At 43.5% G+C, this 22704-nt stretch overlaps 1 protein-coding gene across 1 annotated transcript in view; it reads right to left on the bottom strand.

The window, feature by feature from the left end:
* Positions 1–1295: 1295 nt before the first annotated feature.
* Positions 1296–22704, bottom strand: part of LOC121443179 (uncharacterized protein C2orf78 homolog) — a 35751-nt gene continuing 14342 nt past the window's right edge. Inside the window, exons 4-5 of the mRNA XM_041644854.1 lie at positions 4867–5142; positions 1296–3163 (exon numbers count right to left, since the gene is read on the bottom strand). Of these exons, the coding sequence (XP_041500788.1) occupies positions 1296–3163; positions 4867–5142 (2144 nt within the window). The remainder of the gene's footprint in view (positions 3164–4866; positions 5143–22704) is intronic.

Raw genomic sequence — 22704 nt, 5'->3', positions numbered from 1 at the left:
ATGAGATGGCTCCTTAGAGAAGAACACTTGATTTTCTCGCAGAATCCCCAGGTAGAATTCAGAGCACCTCATGATGGTTTTCAGTCTCTCTTAATTACAGACTCCAGAGAACTGATGCCCAGGTTTGGCCTCTCTGGGCACTCCATACATTTGTTACGCAGTAGTTCATGTGGACAACACACACACACACACACACACACACACACACACACGAAAAACAAACATGTTAAATGGATAATTTCAAAGATTGATACAATTTGAGATAAACCCAGTAATCCAAATCAACCCATCTCAGAAAGATACTCCGCCTTGTAGAATTTCTTTCAAGGTAGGATCTTGATTATGCACACATGGACCCTATGTTTCATATCATGAAATGCAGGCAGAGTACTGATGTCTAAAGGGCTCGTGTTTGAGGTTTGAAACGGGAGGAGATGTGGCGACAGCAGTAGTGTGTTCACTTTACAGTATGCACTCTAGGAAACTTACCATGTTCAGTAACTCTGACGTGAATAATCAGACAGAAATCACATTAATTACAGTACTGTTCGGCCAATGACCCCAGCATATTCCTGGCTAACTCTAACATCTTAATAAAGCCAAGTAATATTAACCTGTTATCACCGTGAGTCTGTGACCTATTGGCAATGTTCGGGCATTGAGGCATCTTTCTCCTTCGGCAGCTACATGGCATCTCTTTGAGTTTGCCTGCTTTCTCTCTACATCTCAGTTCAAATTTCCTACATGGCTTTGACCTGCTCAGTCATTGGCTGAAACAGATTTACTCATTAATGACCAGTGGTAATAAAACATATTCACAGCATACAGAGGGGACTCCCACATCATCCTAGAATCTTGAAAATTAAATTCCAGGAAAATAATCTTATTGCCACTAGAGCTTTTTGCTACAGCTATAACATTAAATAAGTAGTACCACTGACTTATAGCATATGTTGTATCTATGTCACATGTATTATTACGTAATTAGGAAACATAAATAGTAAAGTTCTAAGGAAGACATCAAAGCCCTCTCTATATACTCATGGATAAAATCGCAGTCTTAAGTTTCTACAGTCAATTATAGTGTCTTCAAATATTTATAAATTTATAAACTATGTCTTTCCCTTCAAATATATGCATACATCTAAATATTATTCTGCATTACTATGTATGTATCTACATATCTACACATTCAGCTAAGCCTCTAAACTTCATGTATGCATGAATATCTATGTGTATCTACATCTTACCTGTGTGTGATGAATAGCGTTGTGTCCCAAAGGTTTGGGCAGCACTTACACTGCATAGCCATAATATCTCGAAATTTCCATATCTTTCTCCCTCTGAAGGAAAAGCTGTGGTTTTCCCAGAGAGGTACACTTGGCAGCATTCTCTCTCTCCTGTTGAGCCCGCCTCTTCATGGCCTCCCTCTCTGGCCTCTGCTCTTCAGTGATAGGCTGTGAGATGACTGGTCCCGGAATGTTGACTTTCTTCCAAGGAATTGGTAAGTGGCTGAAATCTTGCCGCAGGTATTGGGATTGAGGCTGGGGAGGATCTAGGGTCTTGTTTGTGGCAAAAGAAAGAGGCTCCCTGTGGAGTGAAGTGTGAGATGATGCTCTGTAGGGTGCAGGCAAAGAGGCAGGCGGTTGAGGCCCAGGGCAAGACTGGATGGGCTTGCTTCTAATTGGACGTGTGGCACTGGTGGCAACTGGCAGAGCCGACTTGTCAGAGGCCATCAGTGATGTGCTGGCAGGAGCTGGTTGGGATGACTTGAGTTTGGGTTGCCTAGCAGTGTGGGATTGAGACCTCACTGGGTAAGCTGTAGTGGGCCTGTGCGAAGCCAGGCAGTGAAGCTTTCTGGAAACAGGTCTGTCTTGAGGCTTGTCCAGGGCTAGGAAAGGCAGAGGTACTAATTTGACCTTCCCAGCTGGGGACAGCTCATCCAGGCACAGAGATGGACACCGCTTGGGAGCACTGCTCTCTGTTCTCTGAGCATTGCCCGGGATTCTACCAGGGCCTCGACCCTCACGGGGCGCATCTCCCAGGGATGTGGCGGTTGGGCCTGTCCTGGGATCTTTGTTGCTGCTCAAGTTCAGCAGAGCCCGGGAGGAGGAGACGCCAGTTTTCCTCTCACTCTTCTTCCCCAGTGGGTGAAAGACCTGCACAGACGCCAGCATGTGCATGCCGAGGTGAGTTCGAGGCTTCTTAAAGCTGTCATGGCTGAGCTCAGGTGGATTCCTCTTCCTCTTGGTCTTTGGGATGGCGGGCTTCTCTTCTGCCTTGACTCTGTGACTTGATGGCTTCAGCTCCTCTGTTTTCTTGGAGCTGTTTCCTCTGGTGTCCTTGGCCTTTTCTTTCCCCTGTGCCCTTGCTACGCTGGGCCTCTTGGGTACAAATATCTGAGATTTGCCCTGCACGTGGTTGGCCGTGTTGTCTATGGTTCCAGGATCATCTTCCTTCAGCATATCCTCGTGATGGGTTCTGGCCTGAAGAGCTCCATGAAACACATCAGAGACTTTCTGGTTTTTCTTGATGCCCAGTTCAGATAGTCCACTAAAGATGCTGGTGCGTGACTGGGCCTGGTCCCTCCTGATGTCTTTGGAGTCTTTGGTTTGGCTTGCTGTGTGATCTTCCATTTGGTCAAGGCCAGTGTTGAAGTTTAAGAGTTGGGGAAGGTGAATATCTGCCACCAGAGTAGTCATGTCTGCAAAGTCATTGCTAGACTCCATGACACTCTGCAGAGCCTCAGGGTCTTCCAGACCAAGGCTACTGTTTCCCAAAGTGGCATTTTGAGAAGCTAGCTTCTGCCTCAGGCTCCCAACATCACTGTAGTTCAAGGGCTGCTGCATGCCAGGGTATGCTGAAGGGAGGGGTGATGCGTCTTGGTTACATTTTGTGCCCTCATAGGAATCCAGAGGTGTTGATTGCTCAGCATTCATCTCATCTGCATTGTTCTTCTGTGTCTTTTCCAGGCTTGGGGCTGGAGGCAAGGCCAGGAATTCAGAAGGACTGTGCATGAGGGCAATTAATGACCTGTTCCCACTGACAGGTGCTGTCTTCATCTGGGCATCCTGGGTGCAGGCATTGCCGAGGTCTGGACTCTGCAGCAGACACAGTGTCTGCCCTGAAGGTGTCAACCCCAGGGTTGTCTCCCTCTCCACCACTGAAAAAGAGGAAGTTCGAAGTCAGTGCCTGGTAAGTGAGATGCTACCCCCGCTTTCAGTGTACCTGAGCACTGAGGCTCGTGCAGCAGTGTTGCAGGCATTGCTATGAGCTCTGCTGGAGGAGCAGGGAAAGCAGCCCTCTTTGGAGACACATAGTAACTACTCATTTGTTTCTCATGACCGTGTGAGATCACGTTTTCTCTTGTGTTTGTGTGGTGTGTACATGCTTAGTGATCATGGGGAGGTGACAGAATTCCTTGGTGTGCGCTCTTCCCTTTCTCCCCCATTTTCCTTTGAAACAGTGCCTCTCATTGCCTTGGGAGTTTGCTCTGAGACAGGTTGTGTTGCTCACTGTTTCCTAATCTTACTCATCTCCACCAGTTTCTTTCTGTTCATTGTATTACTCATATGGCCCCTGAAGCCTGGATTTTTATTTGGGTTTAGGTATCCATATCAGTTCCTCAATTCTGAAAGGCAAGCGGTTCAAAAGCCCTGACATTCCTTAAGGTTCACGTTTCACAGAATTTTTGTTAGTGATGTCAAAATGTAAGACTGCGAAAGCTTTGAGCATCAACTTTGTAACAGAGAACATGTCTACATAGTCTTGGCCTTGGGTCACTGCTGAAGATTCAGAAAGAAAGAGTAAAAGAAAAAGAGAAAGTGGAAGAGAAATGTAGAGGAGGAAAAGAGACAGAGAAAAAGAGAGAGGTTGATCATGACAGATAGGGTGAGATGCTTCAACCCTGCTTATCAATATTACAAAGGTCAAGGCAGACTGTCACAGCGGACACTTGGAGTGTGGGAGAAGACTTCCTCCACTACAGATTCAGGGTTCCATTTCTCTGGATACTAGTTTCAACTCAGGGGAAACTTAGTTGTAGAAAAACAGATAAAATTCTCGATGTCATCTAGAATCTGGAGACATAGATTAGGAAGGAGGTGATTTTAGTGAGCTGCTACATGGGCCTGATTAGCCTTGGCAGTGAAATGCGTTCCTGTGGTGTGGTCCTTGGACATGTCTTAATGAAGGTTTAATATCACTCACTTTCCTGTATTCTCTCTCATTATAGAGACTGAATTTAGGGGTAATGAGCCTGAGCAATAGCCTACATGTCAGGACTCCCATTCTTCCTCTGTGTGGACATCCACTTCTGAAAGGTAGAGCTGTGTCTCCTCTGAGGGCTGATCTCACACCTCCCTTCCTGGCTTTACTCACCTTGAAGACTGGTGTCTGGCATGGTTTGAGCAGATGTGGGCCAGTAGATGGGACAGGTGGAGAAAGGTGTTTGGATGTTCATTGGCTGAATCTCCTGTAGTGCCATCACCATCCCTGGGTGCTGAGAGGAAGCCTGATTCCCAGAGCAGGACACAGAGCCATAGGCCTGCAGGCACTGCCAGAATTCTTCAGCCATCGGAGGACCCAGGCTGTTCTGGTCATTGTAATAGACCTGACTTCCATCCAGGTAGCAAGGTGCCAGGATATATCGTTGATCTGGTAGATTTGATGGCGTTGCCTCTACAAGGCAGGCAGACAGTGTTGGATAGGATGGCGGTAATGCATTGATATGGAAAGTATTGTCACACTGGGCTGTTATAGACCTAGACGAGGGGGTGGTATTCTGGTCAATGACAGTTACAGGGGCATCCAGGAATGGAGCTTCCCTTCTGGTGGTGCTTTCTCTGAGATCCCAGTGGAGAACACCTGGATAGGAAAATGTCGAAGTAGAGATCTGGTTCTGGTCAGTTGGCTCAGTCAGCATGGTCGTGCCAGCTCGTTGGTAAAGACAGGCACTGTCTGTGAGCTGCTGGCAGCATGTGCTGGAGTCTGATGACAGGAGCCATGCTGAGCTCACAGCTGGGGTGCAGACCCCATAGAAATTGCACACAGTTCCTGCTGAGGGTGTGGCATTCCTCAGCACAGGCACAGAGGGTTGCAGAGCACATTCTGTCCCAGTGAAAGGTGCACTTTGGCAATTTTCTGTAGGAAGCAAGAAGAGAGTTGGAAAAAGTTGAGATGGAAGCTTTCTACCCTCTGGGAGGGACTGTGTTATCTCCAGGTTGTACTGAGTGGGAGAGTCTAGCATCTATGTTCCCTTACATATGCCAGCAAATGGGTTAAGATTGATCGGTGGGGCTTTGAAGGATGACAATCACTAGATGAACTGTCTGCTTTTTCCTGTGTGGGCATGGAAATCCTGGTCAATCTGGCTTAATGCTCACTCAGATCTAGACACGATGCTCCTTTTTCCTGATTGTAATATAATAGTGCCTGTTGGGACACTTCCTCGCAAATATATTCTACAAGAGAGGTTTTTATTGGGAAGAGACCCATAGGCATATTCCATACCTGGAACTTTGTCCTGTTCTCTGCAGATCTTACAGTATAGAGTGACCTAAACTCACTCTACGTTGATCAGTCTGGCTTTGAAATCACACAGACAGGTCTGCTTCTGCCTCTAAAGTGCTGGTGCTGGAGCCCCTGCCATGTCCACCAGGCCAATCTCTATTTTATTGAGTTTTTTTCTGAAATGATGTTTAACAAATGTGTACCAAATTGCGGTAATTATTCCTTCCCCCTCTCTCTTTTTTCCCCTTGCATTTCTTGTATAATTGAGGATCTCTTATAATCTTATAACTTTTAAGCATTATTCAAATATGATTTCAGAAATACAACCTACTGACAACATTTCTTCGTGTTTGCACCAGTTTAGTGTGTCCTCTTGAGACTGCGAATGTTTTATGGGGTTCATCTCTGAATATGATTGCTTCTCAATTTAATATCTGTTGATTAAATTGTTTTCTTAACAGCTCCTCAGTAACTGTTAATTTTTATATCTCTTCTAAGGGGGAATCCTTGTGAGAATCCCCCCTCACAACAGCGTGTCAGTTGCCATGGTCAGACTCTAACTGACTGGACTTCGCAGCCCCAGTTGGTCCTATCCAACACCACCAGTGCACATGAGACATGGGGAACTGGGCAGAAAGTGGTCTGGATGGAGTGTAAGAGCCAGGGACCAGATCAGGATATTCTTTCTATATGTGCCAGGGAACCTTTGGACAGACTAATCTGAACAGTACGTTTGGTTAAACATGGCTTGGGAAATGACAATGCCTTGTCTGTTTTGATTATAATCTGTGGTCGTCTTCAACATTGTGTTCTAAACTACCATTGTGGACCACCAGGGTCCCCTCTGCAGTGTGCCTTCATATATTTATATACTTTCTAGACCCGTACTGTGTTTGCCCCCTTCCCTGACTTCCTGTGGGTCTGTCCTTCCAGCAACACTGTCAATATTAATTTCAGTACAACAACTGCCTTCTCAGATTCCACAGTCCTGTTATTCTCTTCCACTCTCCATGTTTAATCCAGGGAAGTCCAAGTGACTGCACAACATGGCAGTCGCCATTTTGTCCATAGTCAATATTCATTTGGTGAGTATGGAGAGAGGCCAGTGTAGAGCATGTCAGACTTGAACTGATCTCCATCCCACCCAGTTCTCTCTGTGTTGTGATTATAGTTGTGTGCCACCATCTGTGGTGTGACCAATACTGTTAGAGTCGTCCTGAATTTTAAACTAAGACTGGAAACAGTAGTGGGGGGAGACTGTCTCATTAGTGGTGTGGAGTGCTAGATCTCTGCGTGCCTTGTTCATGTTCCCGTGTCTCTGTAGTTTAATACCATCCAAAAGAGCCTGATTTTATTCCCTCTTCACTTTCTTCTGAAAACCCAACAGTACAGGACCCAAGCATAGTGACACTGTTCACTCCTTGAGGCGGATGGAAAACACTTGAGAATAAACTTTTTGTCTAAAATCACCTACTTAGTAAGAACCAAAGCTAAATGTGACATTCAAATCTAGATATCTATATCAACATCAATACTATCCACATTCAGCAAAGATTTACTAGTATAGTAAAAGTCAATGGAGAAGATCACATGTTTTAAAGTCTCTATCCTTACCTGACATGGTCAAGGGGAGAGGATCAGCAATCCAAAGTACAATGGAGCAAGATTATCGGTTGGCTTTTTCTGATCAGCTGACCTCAGTGGCAAGTGTGTCCAGTATCAGACAGCACTCACTGGTCACTGGTCACCTGGACCTGTGATGATCCAAAGTTGTTTACAGTCATCACCATGGAAACACCAAGATTCTACCAGGTGCTGGTAGGGTTGGAGGGAGAATGATGTCATAAATGAGGCAACAGCCAATGGGAAGGTTCGATTCCTAACTAGAAGATGGGATTGGTTGGAGAAGATGCCAGGAGACCAACAGTAGCCATGGAGGCTGAGGTGTGGGCTAGTGAAAGAGGCAATCATGGCATGGACGTGCCACTTCCCATGGCGTTTAGCCTAGGCTATCATGGCAGTGCTCTCATAAGGTTCACTGATGAAGCGGTGTGTAATGTACACATGATGGGTCACCTTCCAACAGAAAGTGTCCCATCAGCCTACACTTACATACAGTGAGTAGTCTTGGGCAGGAGGGAGAACTGCTGTTGAGGGAACTCAGGTGATACGCCATTCCAGTCCGTCTGGCTTTTGTGCCATCAGCATCTGTCCATGACCCAAGGAAGAGATCAAAGTGTTCCTTTGTGACTATGTGCAAGGTCAGGGCTCAGTGTGCTGCGTGCATGTTGATGAACTCTAAGACACTTGTCTTCTTGTTGCTTCTGTTATTCTTTTTTGTCTTGTTTGTCTGTCTGTGGGGTTAGAGAGTGGAGACATTACGCGAGACACAGGGCGATTTGGGGTTAGGAAGGAGACACAGACACGCTGGGGTCCCACGTGGCTGCACTTTAATGGGGGGGGTAACAACAAGTAAGGGACAGGTTTGCAGAGATGAAAGGAGAGAAGGGCAGAGAGAGAGAGAGAGAGAGAGAGAGAGAGAGAGAGAGAGCTCGTGGTGACCCCTGTTTTTAACGGGGAACTCACAGGCGTCTGGGAGAAATGCCCTGTGCCTTTGGGGCTTCCAGTCCAGGGGGATGCTGGGAGCTGTAGTCTCCAAAAGGAAGAACAGCTTCTCCTACAGTCCTTCCTTATTCTGTGCTGGCCCATGCTGGACTGACAACTCTCTCGTATTCTTTCATCCCTTCTTTGTATGTTTTTACTCTTGGACCAGCCTGACCCATCATCATTACACTCATGGGTGATGCCACTTTGATCTTCCAGATCAGTGGTCCACTGAGTATCATGAAGATGCTTTTATTTGGATGCTGCTGGTAGGAACAGGCAACCTAATGGCTGAAGGTGGGCATGGATACAACTGTTCCCCTTTTCAGTCTCTTGTTGCTGTTGTGCTGCCTAGACTCAGCTACTCTGAATGGTTTTTAATTGATTATGTTTTAAAAAATTACCAATCCAAGTTACCACTTCTTCCCTTCTCCCAGTCCCTCCTCACATCCTCTCACACAACCCTTATCCAATCCTCAGAGAGGGTAATGCACATTGGTTTGTGGAAAGTCCAAGGCCCTCCCTACTATATCTAGGCTGAGCAAGGTATACATCCAAAGAGAATGGGTTCCCAAAAAGCCAGCCCAAGCAGTAGGGATAAATTCTGGTGCTATTGTCAGTGGCCCCTCAGTCTGCCCCAGCCATGCAACTGTCAACAACTTTCAGAGGGACTAGTTTGGTCCTATTCTTTTTTTTTTCTTTTCTTTTTTCTTTTATTATTTTTCTTTTTGTTTTGGCTTTTCTTGTAGGGTCCTGGTCCCCCTATTCCTGGGGTGCATTCCTGGGGACAGTTTATGATCAGCTAACTAAGCTTCCTGTGTGTTTCTGTGCTCTCCCTGCCCTGCCTGGTGATTAGCTGCAGGGCATTTACTCCTTTGTTAATATGGTCATTTCCCACCTGCCTGGGCAGAGATGCTTGTGCAGTAGTTAGGAACATAAAGATTTCCCCAAGTCTGAATAAATGGCATTTGGCTGATCTTCCTTTGAATGACACTGGTCTCTGTGTGTTGTTCTTTTCAATCTCCATGCTCTTGCTGGACTCGCGTTCGGTACAGTGGCTCGCGAACTGTACCGAGGGTGTAACACAAAATCGGGTGTTACATTTTCTTTTTATTTATTTATTTCTTTATGGGAAAAAAACATTTCTGCCTCCTCCCAGCCTTCCATTTCCCTCCCAGTCCCCCCACTTCTCTCCCCCTCCCTCTCCAGTCTGAAGAGCAGTCAGGGTTCCCTGCCCTGTGGGAAGTCCAAGGTCTCCCCCATCCATCCAGGTCTAGGAAGGTGAGCATCCAAACTGGCTAGGCTCCCACAAAGCCAGTACATGCAGTAGGATCAAAACCCAGTGCCATCGTCCTTGGCTTTTCATCAGCCCTCATTGTCCACCATGTTCAGAGAGTCCGGTTTTATCCCATGCTTTTTCAGTCCCAGTCCAGCTGGCCTTGGTGAGCTCCCAATAGATCAGCCCCACTGTCTCAGTGGGTGGGTGCACTTCTCGTGGTCCTGACTTCCTTGCTCATGTTCTCCCTCCTTCTGCTCCTCATTGGGACCTTGGGAGCTCATTCCGGTGCTCCAATGTGGGTCTCTGTGTCTATCTCCATCCATCGCCAGAAGAAGGTTCTATGGTGATATGCAAGATATTCATCAGTATGGCTATAGGATAGGGCCATTTCAGGTTCCCTATCCTCAGCTGCCCAAGGAACTAATCGGGGGACATTTCCCTGGGCACCTGGGAGCCCCTTTAGTTCAAGTCTCTTGCCAACCCTAAGATCCCTCCCTTAATTAAGATATATACTTCCCTGCTCCCATATCCACCCTTCCTGTATACCAACCATCCCATTCCCCCAAGTACCCCCCATCCTCCCCTTCTCACTTTTCTCTCCCCATCTCCCTTTACCCCCATCCCACCCCACTCCCAAGATCCCAGTTTTTTGCCCGGCAATCTTGTCTACTCCCAATATCCAGGAGGATAACTATATGTTTTTCTTTGGGTTCACCTTCTTATTTAGCTTCTTGTTCCTTCCCAGTATGGCTGGATTTGGTGAGCTCCCATTAGCTCAGGTAGACTGTTTCAGTGGGTGTCCCCATCATGGTCTTGACCTCTTTGCTCATATTCTTACTCCTCCCATTCTTTAACTGGACTTTGGAAGCTCAGTTCCGTGCTCTGATGCAGGTCTTTGCCTCTGTTTCCATCAATTGCTGGATGAAGGTTCTATGGTGATAATTAAAATATTCATCAGTTTGTCCACAGGGCAAGGCCAGTTCGGGCACCCTCTCCTCTGTTGCTTAGAGTCTTAGCTGGGGTCATCCTTTTGGATTCCTGGGAATTTCTCTAGAGCCAAGGTTTCATACTCGTCCCATAATGGCTCCCTCAATCAAAATATCCCTTTCCTTGCTCTCATCTCTGACCTTCCTCCTTCTAGACTATCCTATTCCCTCAAGTTCTCCTCACCCCTCCCCTTCTACTTTCCTCTTCCCCTTCCATCCTCCATTCTCCCCTCTACACCGATGTTCCCAATTTTGCCAGGTGATCTTGTCTATTTCCCCTTCCCACGTGGATCTATATATGTTTTTCTTAGGGTTCACCCTTGTTCCTTAACTTCACTAGGATTATGAAATATAGCCTCAATATCCTTTGTTTATAGCTAGTATCCACTTATTTACATACATACATAGTGAGTACATACCATATTCATCTGTTTGGGTCTGGGTTACCTCACTCAGGATGGTGTTTTCTAGTTCCACCCTTTTGCACGCAAATTTCAAGATGTCATTCATTGGTTGAGGTTATTTCCATGTTCTGGCTATTACAAATAATGCAGCTATGAACATAGTCAAACAAACGTCTTTAGAGTATGATTGAACATCTTTTGGGAATATGCCTAGGAGTGGCATTGCTGGATTCTGAGGTAGGTTGATGGCCAATTTTCTGAGAAACCACCATACTGATTTCCAAAGTGTTTGTACAAGTTTTCTTTCCCACCAGCAATGGATGAGTATTCTCCTTATTCCACATCCTCTCCAGCATAAGCATCGTTGGTGTTTTTGATCTTAGTCATTCTGACTGGTGTAAGATGGTATCTCAGAGTTATTTTGATTTTCATTTCCCTGACTGCTAAGGATGTTGAACATTCATATCTATCCCCATGCACAAAACTCAAGTCTAAATGGATCTTAATATAAATCTGACCACACAGAACCTAATAGAAGAGAAAGTGGGAAGTAGTCTTCAATGCATGGACACGTGAGACCACTTCCTAAATATTACCCCAGTAGCACAGACCCTGAGAGCAACAATTAATACATGGAACTTCCTGAAACTGAGAAACTTCTGTAAAGCAAAGGACACAGTCAATAAGAGAAAAAGGCAGCCTACTGAATGGGAAAAGATCTTCACCAACCCCACATCAGACAAAGGACTGATCTCCAAAATATGTAAAGAACTCAAGAAATTAGACATCAACATTTCAAATAACCCAATTAAAAAATGAGATACAGACCTAAACAGAGAAATCTCAGCTAACTTGGTGCAGGATCAACTGTCTTTCATGTTATGATTTACAGACCATTGTTTAAGCAATCCAGAACAGGAGACCAAGGCAGTACATGGAGGTAAGAGGTAAATCAGAGACCACAGGGGATTTCTCCTTCCTGGCACTCTTTAGATTTGCTCAGCCAACATTCTTATATATTCCAAGTTCCACTGTGTTTGTATAGTATTGCCGAGCATAGACTAGGTCCTTCTCTGTCATTTAATGATAAAGATCATGTTCCAGGGGCTGGAGAGATGGCTCAGAGGTTAAGAGCATTGCCTGCTGACTTCCAAAGGTCCTGAGTTCAATTCCCAGCAACCACGTGATGGCTCAAAACCATGGGTAATGGGGTCTGGTGCCCTCTTCTGGCCTGCAGGCATACACACAGACAGAATATTGTATACATAATAAATAAATATTAAAAAAAAAGATCATGTTTCACAATCGGTCTGAGAGGCTACTTCCGGGAGGCAACCACTGAATTGAACTATCCTCTTTCCTTAGGATCCTGGTTTGTTTTATGCTATATAAGCTAAATAGGAGAGTGTGCATTGGTACTTGAAGTCGTCACTATTGCCCCTCTGTTGTATCTCAGTTGTGCTCCAAGTAGCATCGCAAAGTAAGCATTTTTCTGACCAATTTGTTCATTATTATTCAATTTTGGGGTTCCCATTAATAACATGATCCAGAGGTGTCAATGGAATAGTGCATTGTGGGTGATCTCTGATGTCTTTCTTGTGCCTTGCCCCATTACTAGGGGAGCACTTTACATAGCTGTGTTGCTGGCTTCCATTAATGAAAGAGCCCTAGGGACTTTGATTTCCTGTCCCATATACCATATCCATGTGAGTTTTTGCTTTATTTCACACATCTACATATAAAAATGATGCCCAGTGCTTGTAACCCAACATTCCTTCACTTTCAAGTAACGTGGGTAATCCCACAAGATCATTACTGTTGACTTGGGTGAGAAGGTGTTTGTTCTCCCATTCTGTAGGAATGTACATTGTTAGGTGACATTACTCACGCTGACTGCATTTTATGAAAGAAATTAACTAAAATCCACATACCCTGTCAATGAACTCCTGAAGTCTTTAACTCAAAATGACAAAACTCTTAGTTGTGCCAGGTATATAGGTGAGAGCAAACTAAAACACAGACCATGCTGTGTTCAATAATACACTCAAGTAAATTCAATACTCCATTCAAGTGGATGGGTATATGATGGCCATGTTCTTGTCTTTGAGTCAGTGTAAAGAGATTGGTTTGATACTACCAGATGCGTAGGAGCTGTTATGATGTGCCCTGGCCCCATGAGAATCCTGAAAACTAGGAGCTGAAGGGACTTGTTGTATTATCTAGATTACAAAATTCCATGAGAGGGGATCTTTGCAAGCTGCAGTGGAATATACTGCCCTCCCTATTTAGAGAATCTGCTTAGTGTGTGACTTTGCACAAAGGCTATCCCCTGATAGAATTGGCATTGGCAGGTCTGCACAGAGCCTGCTCACATGTGTACGAAACATTTCTTATCGTCGGTGGTACCGTGGTATCGTCACAGTGCCTGAAAATTATGGATTGCATCTCCAAGGAGAGCAAAAGTAAGTTAGAGAAGTTGAGAAATGGGACCCTGAATGAGTGGAAATGTGGCACTCACTGAAGCCATATGCCTGCTATATTCTATGTCCCAGAAATGATCTTAAGACTCAGGAGATGTCGGTCAAGAAACTCTTCAAGACCTCCCAAAAGATGAAGCTCTTTGGATCCTTTTATTTGGTATGAGTAAGAAGTAGATGATTGTCCCATCCCTCTGTTTCAGATGTAGGATATCTAGAAGTCAGACTTGGACTGAACTGTAATCTCCCTTCCTGCTAGCAGGCTGGCTTTCATAGAAGGGAATTTTTATGTTGTACCGTGATGCACAACAGAATCTCCTGTGACTCAGAGGATCACAGGTCACAGTGGGAAGGGAACTCCTACTGTTTTATTGAAGGGAATGGATGGGCCTTTGTATTTCCCTTCTAAACCTTTGTGCTTCTGCGTGAGATTAGTGTAGCTGCAAGTGTTGATGGAACTGCTCCAGTCTGTCTCCTTTCTCGACTTCCTTTTCTGTGTGCTTTTGGTGCTGATGGAAAAACTGTAAAAGTTTTGGCTGCTGATACTCAGTGGCTGTGTCTGCTGTTGTGGTGAGATGATTGCCTCTTATGCCAAAATGGATCATGTACAATGCAGTCCATCCAAATATCAGGGGCTGTCATGCAAGCAGGAATGCAGTGTAAGAGCTAATGCAGTCAGGTAGAGTAGTGTAGCCTGGTTTTTTACCCTAGAATAAAATGACTATCCCATCGAGATATTTTAGCTAAGATCAGTTGGACTTGATCTTTCTAGATGGTACAGAATATAAGAAGTGGAGAGTTATCTGAAAGTTGGGGACTTGCAAGTATTGCTTCCGTAGGTCAGTTGGTGGGTGTAATGTGAAGTATTGTACCCTCTGTGTATTTCAGTATACAGTGTCTTTAAACACCAAACCAGGTCTACCACTCCTCCTGTCCATGCTGTTCCAAGGCGTTGGATGGGTTATTGCTCTGCACATTGCTGTACATTTCAGTTTGTTCAGGATTCGGATACCTGTGTTAGGGCCTGAACTTGGTGTCCAGTAGCAGAGCAAATGATAAGAAATACGTGACGTCTGCACACAGTGGAACTGGTTACAGTAAAAACAATGAATGCAGTCAAGGTGATTGCAGGAGAATCCTTGGAACTCGAGATAATTATATTGTACCAAATGTATCCAGTCCCACAGAAACATCTTCTTATCCTGTCTCACTATGTGGATCCTTGGTGACACATCTCTACATATAGACATTCATGAAATTGTAAGCAGTAGTATAAAGCAGAAGAACATTGCCTAAGATATTTTTGAGAGCTAAGGAATGGCCAGGTGGTGGGACTGAGTGCTGTTGTCAGTATACAATATACAGAATAAAATCTGTTCATTGAATAAATAGTACAATGAGACTTAAAGTCCATGAGAAGAATTCAGTACATCTTTTTGTTAATTGCTTTAATATGTAAAATAATTCCTGAGCTTTGTTCAACAAGTGTTATTCTACAAGACACTTAATTTGATTTTTATTTATTGCGAAAAGAAGAAAAAAAACATAAACAAAAAAACAAGTTTCCACCTCCTCCCAGCCTCCCATTTCCCTTCCCTCCTCCCACCCTTCTCCCCCTCCTCCCACCCTTCTCCCCCTCCTCCCACCCTTCTCCCCCTCCCTCCACTCTTCTCCCCGTCCCTCTCCAGTCCACAGAGCAGTCCGGGTTCCCTGCCCTGTGTTAAGTCCTGGGTCCTCCCCCCTCCGTCCATATCTAGGAAGGTGAACATCCAAACTGGCTAGGCTCCCACAAAGCCAGCACATTAAGTAGGATCAAAACCCCCTGCCATTGTTCTTGGTGTCTCATCAGCCCTCATTGTTCGCCATGTTCAGAGAGTCCGGTTTTATCCCATGCTTTTTCGGTCACAGTCCAGCTGGCCTTGGTGAGCTCCCCGTAGATCAGCTCCACTGTCTCAGTGGGTGGATGCACGCCTCGTGGTCCCGAATTCTTTGCTCATGTTCTCCCTCCTTCTGCTCCTCCTTGGGACCTTGGGAGCTCAGTCCAGTGCTCCTGTGTGTGTCTCTGTCTCTATCTCTATCCATCACCAGATGAAGATTCTATGATGATATGCAAGATATTCGTCAGTATTGCTCTAGGATAGGGTCATTTCAGGTTCCCAATCCTCAGCTGCCCAAGGAACTAACTGGGAACCTCATCTTGGGCACTAGGGAGCCCCTCTAGGGTCAAGTCTCTTGCCCACCCTAAAGTGGCTCCCTTAACTAAGAATTGTGGTTCCGTGCTCCCCTATCCACCTTTCCTTTATCCCAATTCTCCTGTTTCCCAGGTCCCCCCTCCTTCCCTTCTACCTTTTCTCTCCCCATCTCCCCTTACCCCCATCCCACCCCACCCCCAAGATCCCATTTTCTCCCCGGAAATTTGGTCTACTTCCCTTAGCCAAGAGGACAACTATATGTTTTTCCTTGGGTTCACCTTCTTACTTTGCTTCTTTAGGTTCACCTATTGTAGACTCCGTGGTCCTTATTTATGGCTAGAAACCAATTATGAGTGAGTACATCCCATATTCATCTTTTTGGGTCTGGGACACCTCACTCAGGATAGTGTTTTCTATTTCCATCCATTTGCATGCAAAATTCGAGAAGTCATTGTTTTTTACCGCAGCGTAGTACTCTAGCGTGTATATATTCCATACTTTCTTCATCCTTTCTTCCATTGAAGGACATCTAGGTTGTTTCCAGGTTCTGGCTATTACAAATAATACTGCTATGAACATAGTTGAACAAATGCTTTTGTCATTTGATAGAGCATCTCTTGGGTATATTCCCAAGAGTGGTATTGCTGGGTCCAGGGGTAAGTTGATCCCGAATTTCCTGAGAAACCGAAACACTGACTTCCACAGTGGTTGCACAAGATTGCATTCCCACCAGCAATGGATGAGGGTACCCGTTCCTCCACAGCCTCTCCAGCAAAGGTTATCCTTGGTGTTTTTGACTTTAGCCATTCTGACAGGTGTAAGATGATATCTCAAGGTTGTTTTGATTTGCATTTCCCTGATTGCTAAGGAAGTTGAGCACGACCTTAAGTGTCTTTTGGCCATTTGAACTTCTTCTGTTGAGAATTCTCTGTTCAGTTCAGTGCCCCATTTTTTAATTGGGTTAATTAGCATTTTAAAGTCTAGTTTCATGAGTTCTCTATATATTTTGGAGATCAGACCTTTGTCTGTTGCGGGGTTGGTGAAGATCTTCTCCCAGTCAGTAGGTTGCCTTTGTGTCTTAGTGACCATGTCCTTTGCTTTACAGAAGCTTCTCAGTTTAAGTAGGTCCCATTTATTCAATGTTGCCCTTAATGTCTGTGCTTCTGGGGTTATACATAGGAAGCGATCTCCTGTGCCCATCTGTTGTAGGGTATTTCCCACTTTCTCTTCTATCAGGTTCAGTGTGTTCGGGCTGATATTGAGGTCTTTAATCCATTTGGACTTGAGTTTTGTGCACGGTGAGAGATATGGGTCTATTTTCATTCTTCTACAGGTTGACATCCAGTTGTGCCAGCACCATTTGTTGAAGATGCTTTCTTTCTTCCATTGTATACTTTTAGCTCCTTTATCGAAAATGAGGTGTTCATAGGTTTGTGGGATAAAATCCGGGTCTTCTATTCGATTCCATTGGTCGACTTCTCTGTTTTTATGCCAGTACCACACTGTTTTCATTACTGTAGCTCTGTAATAGAGTTTGAAGTCAGGGATGGTAATGCCTCCAGACAATCCTTTATTGTATAGGATTGTTTTGGCTATCCTGGGTTTTTTGTTTTTCCATACAAAGTTGATTATTGTCTTCTCCAGATTTGTGAAGAATTTTGATGGGATCTTGATGGGGATTGCATTGAATCTATAAATTGCTTTTGGTAGAATTGCCATTTTTACTATGTTGATCCTCCCAATCCAAGAGCAAGGAAGGTCCATCCATTTTTTGGTATCCTCTTCATTTTCTTTCTTCAATGCCTTAAAGTTCTTGTCAAAAAGATCTTTCACTTCCTTGGTTAGATTTACCCCAAGATATTTTATGCTGTTTGTGGCTATCGTGAATGGTGAAGCTTCTCTGATTTCCCTCTATGCTTCCATATCCTTTGTGTATAAGAGGGCGACTGATTTTTTGGAGTTGATCTTGTATCCTGCCACATTACTAAAGCTGTTTATCAGCTGTATAAGTTCTTTGGTGGAGTTTTCGGGGTCGCTTATGTACACTATCATATCATCTGCAAATAACGAAAGTTTAACTTCTTCCTTTCCAATTCGAATCCCCTTGATCCCATTATGTTGTCTTATTGCTATTGCTAGAACTTCAAGCACTATATTGAAGAGGTATGGCGAGAGTGGACAGCCTTGCCGTGTTCCCGAGTTAAGTGGGATGGCTTTCAGTTTCTCTCCATTTAATTTGATGTTAGCTGTTGGCTTGCTGTATATAGCTTTTATTATATTTAGGTATGACCCTTGTATCCCTAATCTCTCCAAGACTTTTAACATAAATGGATGTTGAATTTTGTCAAATGCTTTTTCAGCATCTAATGAAATTATCATATGGTTTTTTTCTTTCAGTTTATTTATATGCTGGATTACATTGATAGATTTTCGTATGTTGAACCAGCCCTGCATCTGAGGAATGAAGCCTACTTGATCATAATGGATAATTTTTCTAATGTGTTCTTGGATTCGATTTGCCAGTATTTTGTTGAGGATTTTTAAGTCGATATTCATGAGTGAGATTGGCCTGTAGTTCTCTTTCCTGGTTGAGTCTTTGAGTGGTTTTGGTATCAGAGTAATTGTGGCTTCATAAAAGGAATTTGGTAATGACCCTTCTGTTTCTATATTGTGGAATACATTAAGGAGTATAGGTATTAGGTGTTCTTGGAAGTTCTGGTAGAATTCTGCATTGAAACCATCTGGTCCTGGGCTTTTTTTGGTAGGGAGGTTTTTGATAACAGCTTCTAATTCTTCGCGACTTAGAGGTCTGTTTAGATTGTTCACCTGGTCCTGGTTTAGTTTTGGTAAATGGTATTTATCTAAAAAAGTGTCCATTTCTTTTACATCTTCCAGTTTTGTGGCATTCAGGCTTTTGTAGTAAGATCTAATGACTCTCTGAATTTCCTCTGTGTCTGTGGTTATGTCCCCCTTTTCATTTCTGATCTTATTAATTTGCGTGTTCTCTCTCTGTCGTTTGATTAGTTTGGATAGGGGTTTATCAATCTTGTTGATTTTCTCCAGGAACCAGCTTTTTGTTTCATTGATTCTTTGGATTGTTTTCTGTGTTTCTATTTTGTTGATTTCAGCCCTCAATTTGATTATTTCCAGTCTTCTACTCCTCCTAGGTGAGTCTGCTTCTTGTTTTTCTAGTTCTTTCAAGTGGGCTGTTAAGTCTCCAATATGTGCTTTCTCTGTTTTCTTTAGGTGGGCACTTAGTGCTATGAACTTTCCTCTCAGGACTGCTTTCATAGTGTCCCATAAGTTCGAGTATGTTGTTTCTTTATTTTCATTGAATTCAAGGAAGACTTTAATTTCTTTCTTTATTTCTTCCTTAATCCAGGTATGGTTCAGTAGTTGACTGTTCAGTTTCCATGAGTTTGTAGGCTTTCTGGGGGTAGCATTGTTGTTGAATTCTAACTTTAATCCATGGTGATCTGATAAGACACAGGTGGTTACTAATATTTTTTTGTAACTGTGTAAGTTAGCTTTGTTACCAAGTATGTCGTCAATTTTCGAGAAGGTTCCATGAGCTGCAGAGAAGAAGGTATATTCTTTCCTCTTTGGGTGGAATAATCTATAGATGTCTGTTAAGTCTATTTGCTTCATTACCTCCATTAATTCTCTAATTTCTCTGTTAGGTTTCTGTCTGATTGACCTGTCCATTGGTGAGAGAGGAGTGTTGAAGTCTCCTACTATTAGTGTGTGCGGTTTGATGGCTGCCTTGAGTTTTAGTAATGTTTCTTTTACGTACGTGGGTGCTTTTATATTAGGGGCATAGATATTCAGGATTGAGACTTCTTCCTGATGAATTGTTCCTGTTATGAGTATAAAATGTCCCTCTCCATCTCTTCTGATTGATTTAAGTTTGAAGTCAACTTTGTTAGAAATTAGTATGGCCACACCTGCTTGTTTCTAAGGTCCATTTGCTTGATAAGCCTTTTCCCAGCCCTTTACTCTGAGTAGGTGCCTGTCTTTGTGGTTGAGGTGTGTTTCTTGTAGACAGCAGAATGTTGGATCCTGTTTTCTTATCCAATCTCTTAGCCTGTGCCTTTTTTTTAAATTTATTTATTTATTAAAGATTTCTGTCTCTTCCCAGCCACCGCCTCCCATTTCCCTCCCCCTCCCCTAATTAAGTCCCCCCCCTCAGCCCGAAAAGCAATCAGGGTTCCCTGTCCTGTGGGAAGTCCAAGGAACCCCCCACCTCCATCCAGGTCTAGTAAGTTGAGCATCCAAACTGCCTAGGCTCCCACAAAGCCAGTACGTGCAGTAGGATCAGAAACCCAGTGCCATTGTTCTTGAGTTCTCAGTAGTCCTCATTGTCCGTTATGTTCAGAGAGTCCGGTTTTATCCCAGGCTTTTCCAGACCCAGGCCAGCTGGTCTTGGTGAGTTCCCAGTAGAACATCCCCATTGTCTCAGTGTGTGGGTGCACCCCTCATGGTCCTGAGTTCCTTGTTCATGCTCTCACTCCTTCTGCTCCTGATTTGGACCTTGAGAATTCAGTCCTGTGCTCCAATGTGGGTCTCTGTCTCTGTCTCCTTTCATCGCTTGCTGAAGGTTACTATTCAGGAGGATGCCTATATGTTTTTCTTTGGGTTCTCCTTATTTAGCTTCTCTAGGATCACTAATTATAGGCTCAATGTCCTTGGTTTATGGCTAGAAACCAAATATGAGTGAGTACATCCCATGTTCCTCTTTTTGTGTCTGGCTTACCTCACTCAGGATAGTGTTTTCTATTTCCATCCATTTGTATGCAAAATTCAAGAAGTCCTTGTTTCTTACTCCTGAATAATACTCTAGTATGTATATATTCCATACTTTCTTCATCCATTCTTCCATTGAAGGGCATCTAGGTTGTTTCCAGGTTCTGGCTATGACAAACAATGCTGCTATGAACATAGTAGAGCATATACTTTTGTTGTATGATAAGGCCTCTCTTGGGTATATTCCCAAGAGTGGTATTGCGGGGTCCAGGGGTAAGTTGATCCCAAATTTCCTGAGAAACCGCCACACTGCTTTCCAAAGTGGTTGCACAAGTTTGCATTCCCACCAGCAATGGATGAGTGTACCCCTTTCCACAACCTCTCCAACAAAGGCTATCATTGGTGTTTTTGATTTTCGCCATTCTGACAGGTGTAAGATGGTATCTTAAAGTTGTCTTGATTTGCATTTCCCTGATCGCTAAGGAAGTTGAGCATGACCTTAAAGTGTCTTTTGGCCATTTGAAGTTCTTCTGTTGAGAATTCTCTGTTCAGCTCAATGCCCCATTTTATAATTGGGTTGGTTAGCCTTTTACAGTCTAGTTTCTTGAGTTCTTTATATATTTTGGAGATCAGACCTTTGTCAGTTGCGGGGTTGGTGAAGATCTTCTCCCAGTTAGTGGGTTGCCTTTGTGTCTTAGCGACAGTGTCCTTTGCGTTACAGAAGCTTCTCAGTCTCAGGAGGTCCCATTTATTCAATGAGGTCCTTAATGTCTGTGCTGCTGGGGTTGTATGTAAGAAGTGGTCTCCTGTGCCCATGTGTTGTAGAGTACTTCCCACTTTCTCTTCTATCAGGTTTAGTGTGTTCAGAATGATATTGAGGTCTTTAATCCATTTGGACTTGAGTTTAGTGCATGGTGATAGATATGGATCTATTTTCATTCTTCTACAGGTTGACATCCAGTTTTGCCAGCACAATTTGTTGAAGATGCTCTCTTTTTTCCATTGTATACTTTTAGCTCCTTTATCAAAAATCAGGTGATCATAGTTTTGTGGGTTAATGTCAGGGTCTTCTATTCGATTCCATTGGTCGACTTCTCTGTTTTTATGCCAATACCAAGCTGTTTTCAATACTGTAGCTCTGTAGTAGAGTTTGAAGTCAGGGATGGTAATGCCTCCAGACGCTCCTTTGTTGTATAAGATTGTTTTGGCTATCCTGGGTTTTTTTTGTTTTTCCATATAAAGTTGATTATTGTCTTCTCCAGATCTGTGAAGAATTTTGATGGGATCTTGATGGGGATTGCATTGAATCTATAGATTGCTTCTGGTAGAATTGCCATTTTTACTATGTTGATCCTCCCAATCCAGGTGCAAGGAAGATCTTTCCATTTTCTGGTGTCCTCTTCAATTTCTTTCTTCAAAGACTTAAAGTTCATGTCAAATAGATCTTTCACATCCTTGGTCAGAGTTACCCCAAGATATTTTATGCTATTTGTGGCTATCGTGAAAGGTGATGCTTCTCTAATTTCCCTCTCTGTTTCCTTATCCTTAGTGTATAGGAAGGCCACTGATTTTTTGGAGTTGATCTTGTATCCTGCCACATTACTAAAGGTGTTTATCAGCTGTAGGAGTTCTTTGGTAGAGTTTTTGGGGTCGCTTATGTATACTATCATATCATCTGCAAATAACGAGAGCTTAACTTCTTCTTTTCCGATACGAATCCCCTTGATCCCTTTATGTTGTCTTATTGCTATTGCTAGAACTTCAATCACTATATTGAAGAGGTATGGAGAGAGTGGACGTCCTTGTCGTGTTCCTGATTTTAGTGGCATGGCTTTGAGTTTTTCTCCATTTAATTTAATGTTAGCTGACGGCTTGCTGTAAATAGCTTTTATTATATTTAGGTATGACCCTTGTATCCCTAATCTCTCCAAGACTTTTATCATAAAGGGGTTTTGAATTTTGTCAAATGCTTTTTCAGCATCTAATGAAATGATCATATGGTTTTTTTCTTTCAGTTGATTTATATGCTGGATTACATTGATAGATTTGCGTATGTTGAACCAGCCCTGCATCTCTGGGATGAAGCCTACTTGATCATAATGGATAATTTTTCTAATGTGTTCTTGGATTCGGTTTGCCAGTATTTTATTGAGAATTTTTGCGTCGATATTCATGAGTGAGATAGGCCTGTAATTTTCTTTCTTGGTTGGGTCTTTGTGTGGTTTTGGTATCAGGGTAACTGTAGCTTCATAAAAGGAATTTGGCAATGACTCTTCTGTTTCTATATTGTGAAATACATTAAGGAGTATAGGTATTAGCTCTTCTTGGAAGTTCTGGTAGAATTCTGCATTGAAACCATCTGGTCCTGGGCTTTTTTTGGAAGGTAGATTTTTGATAACGGTTTCTAGTTCTTCGCGACTAACAGGTCTATTTAGATCGTTCACCTGGTTTTGGTTTAGCTTTGGTATGTGGCACTTATCTAAAAACATGTCCATTTCTTTTGCATTT

The sequence above is a fragment of the Microtus oregoni genome, unplaced genomic scaffold (assembly GCF_018167655.1).
Source record: "Microtus oregoni isolate MIOR12 unplaced genomic scaffold, Mior012 000102F_ref0000329, whole genome shotgun sequence".
Lineage (NCBI taxonomy): Eukaryota > Metazoa > Chordata > Mammalia > Rodentia > Cricetidae > Microtus > Microtus oregoni.
Note: the sequence above shows the minus strand (reverse complement) of the source record. Positions and strands in the feature narration are given on the sequence as shown.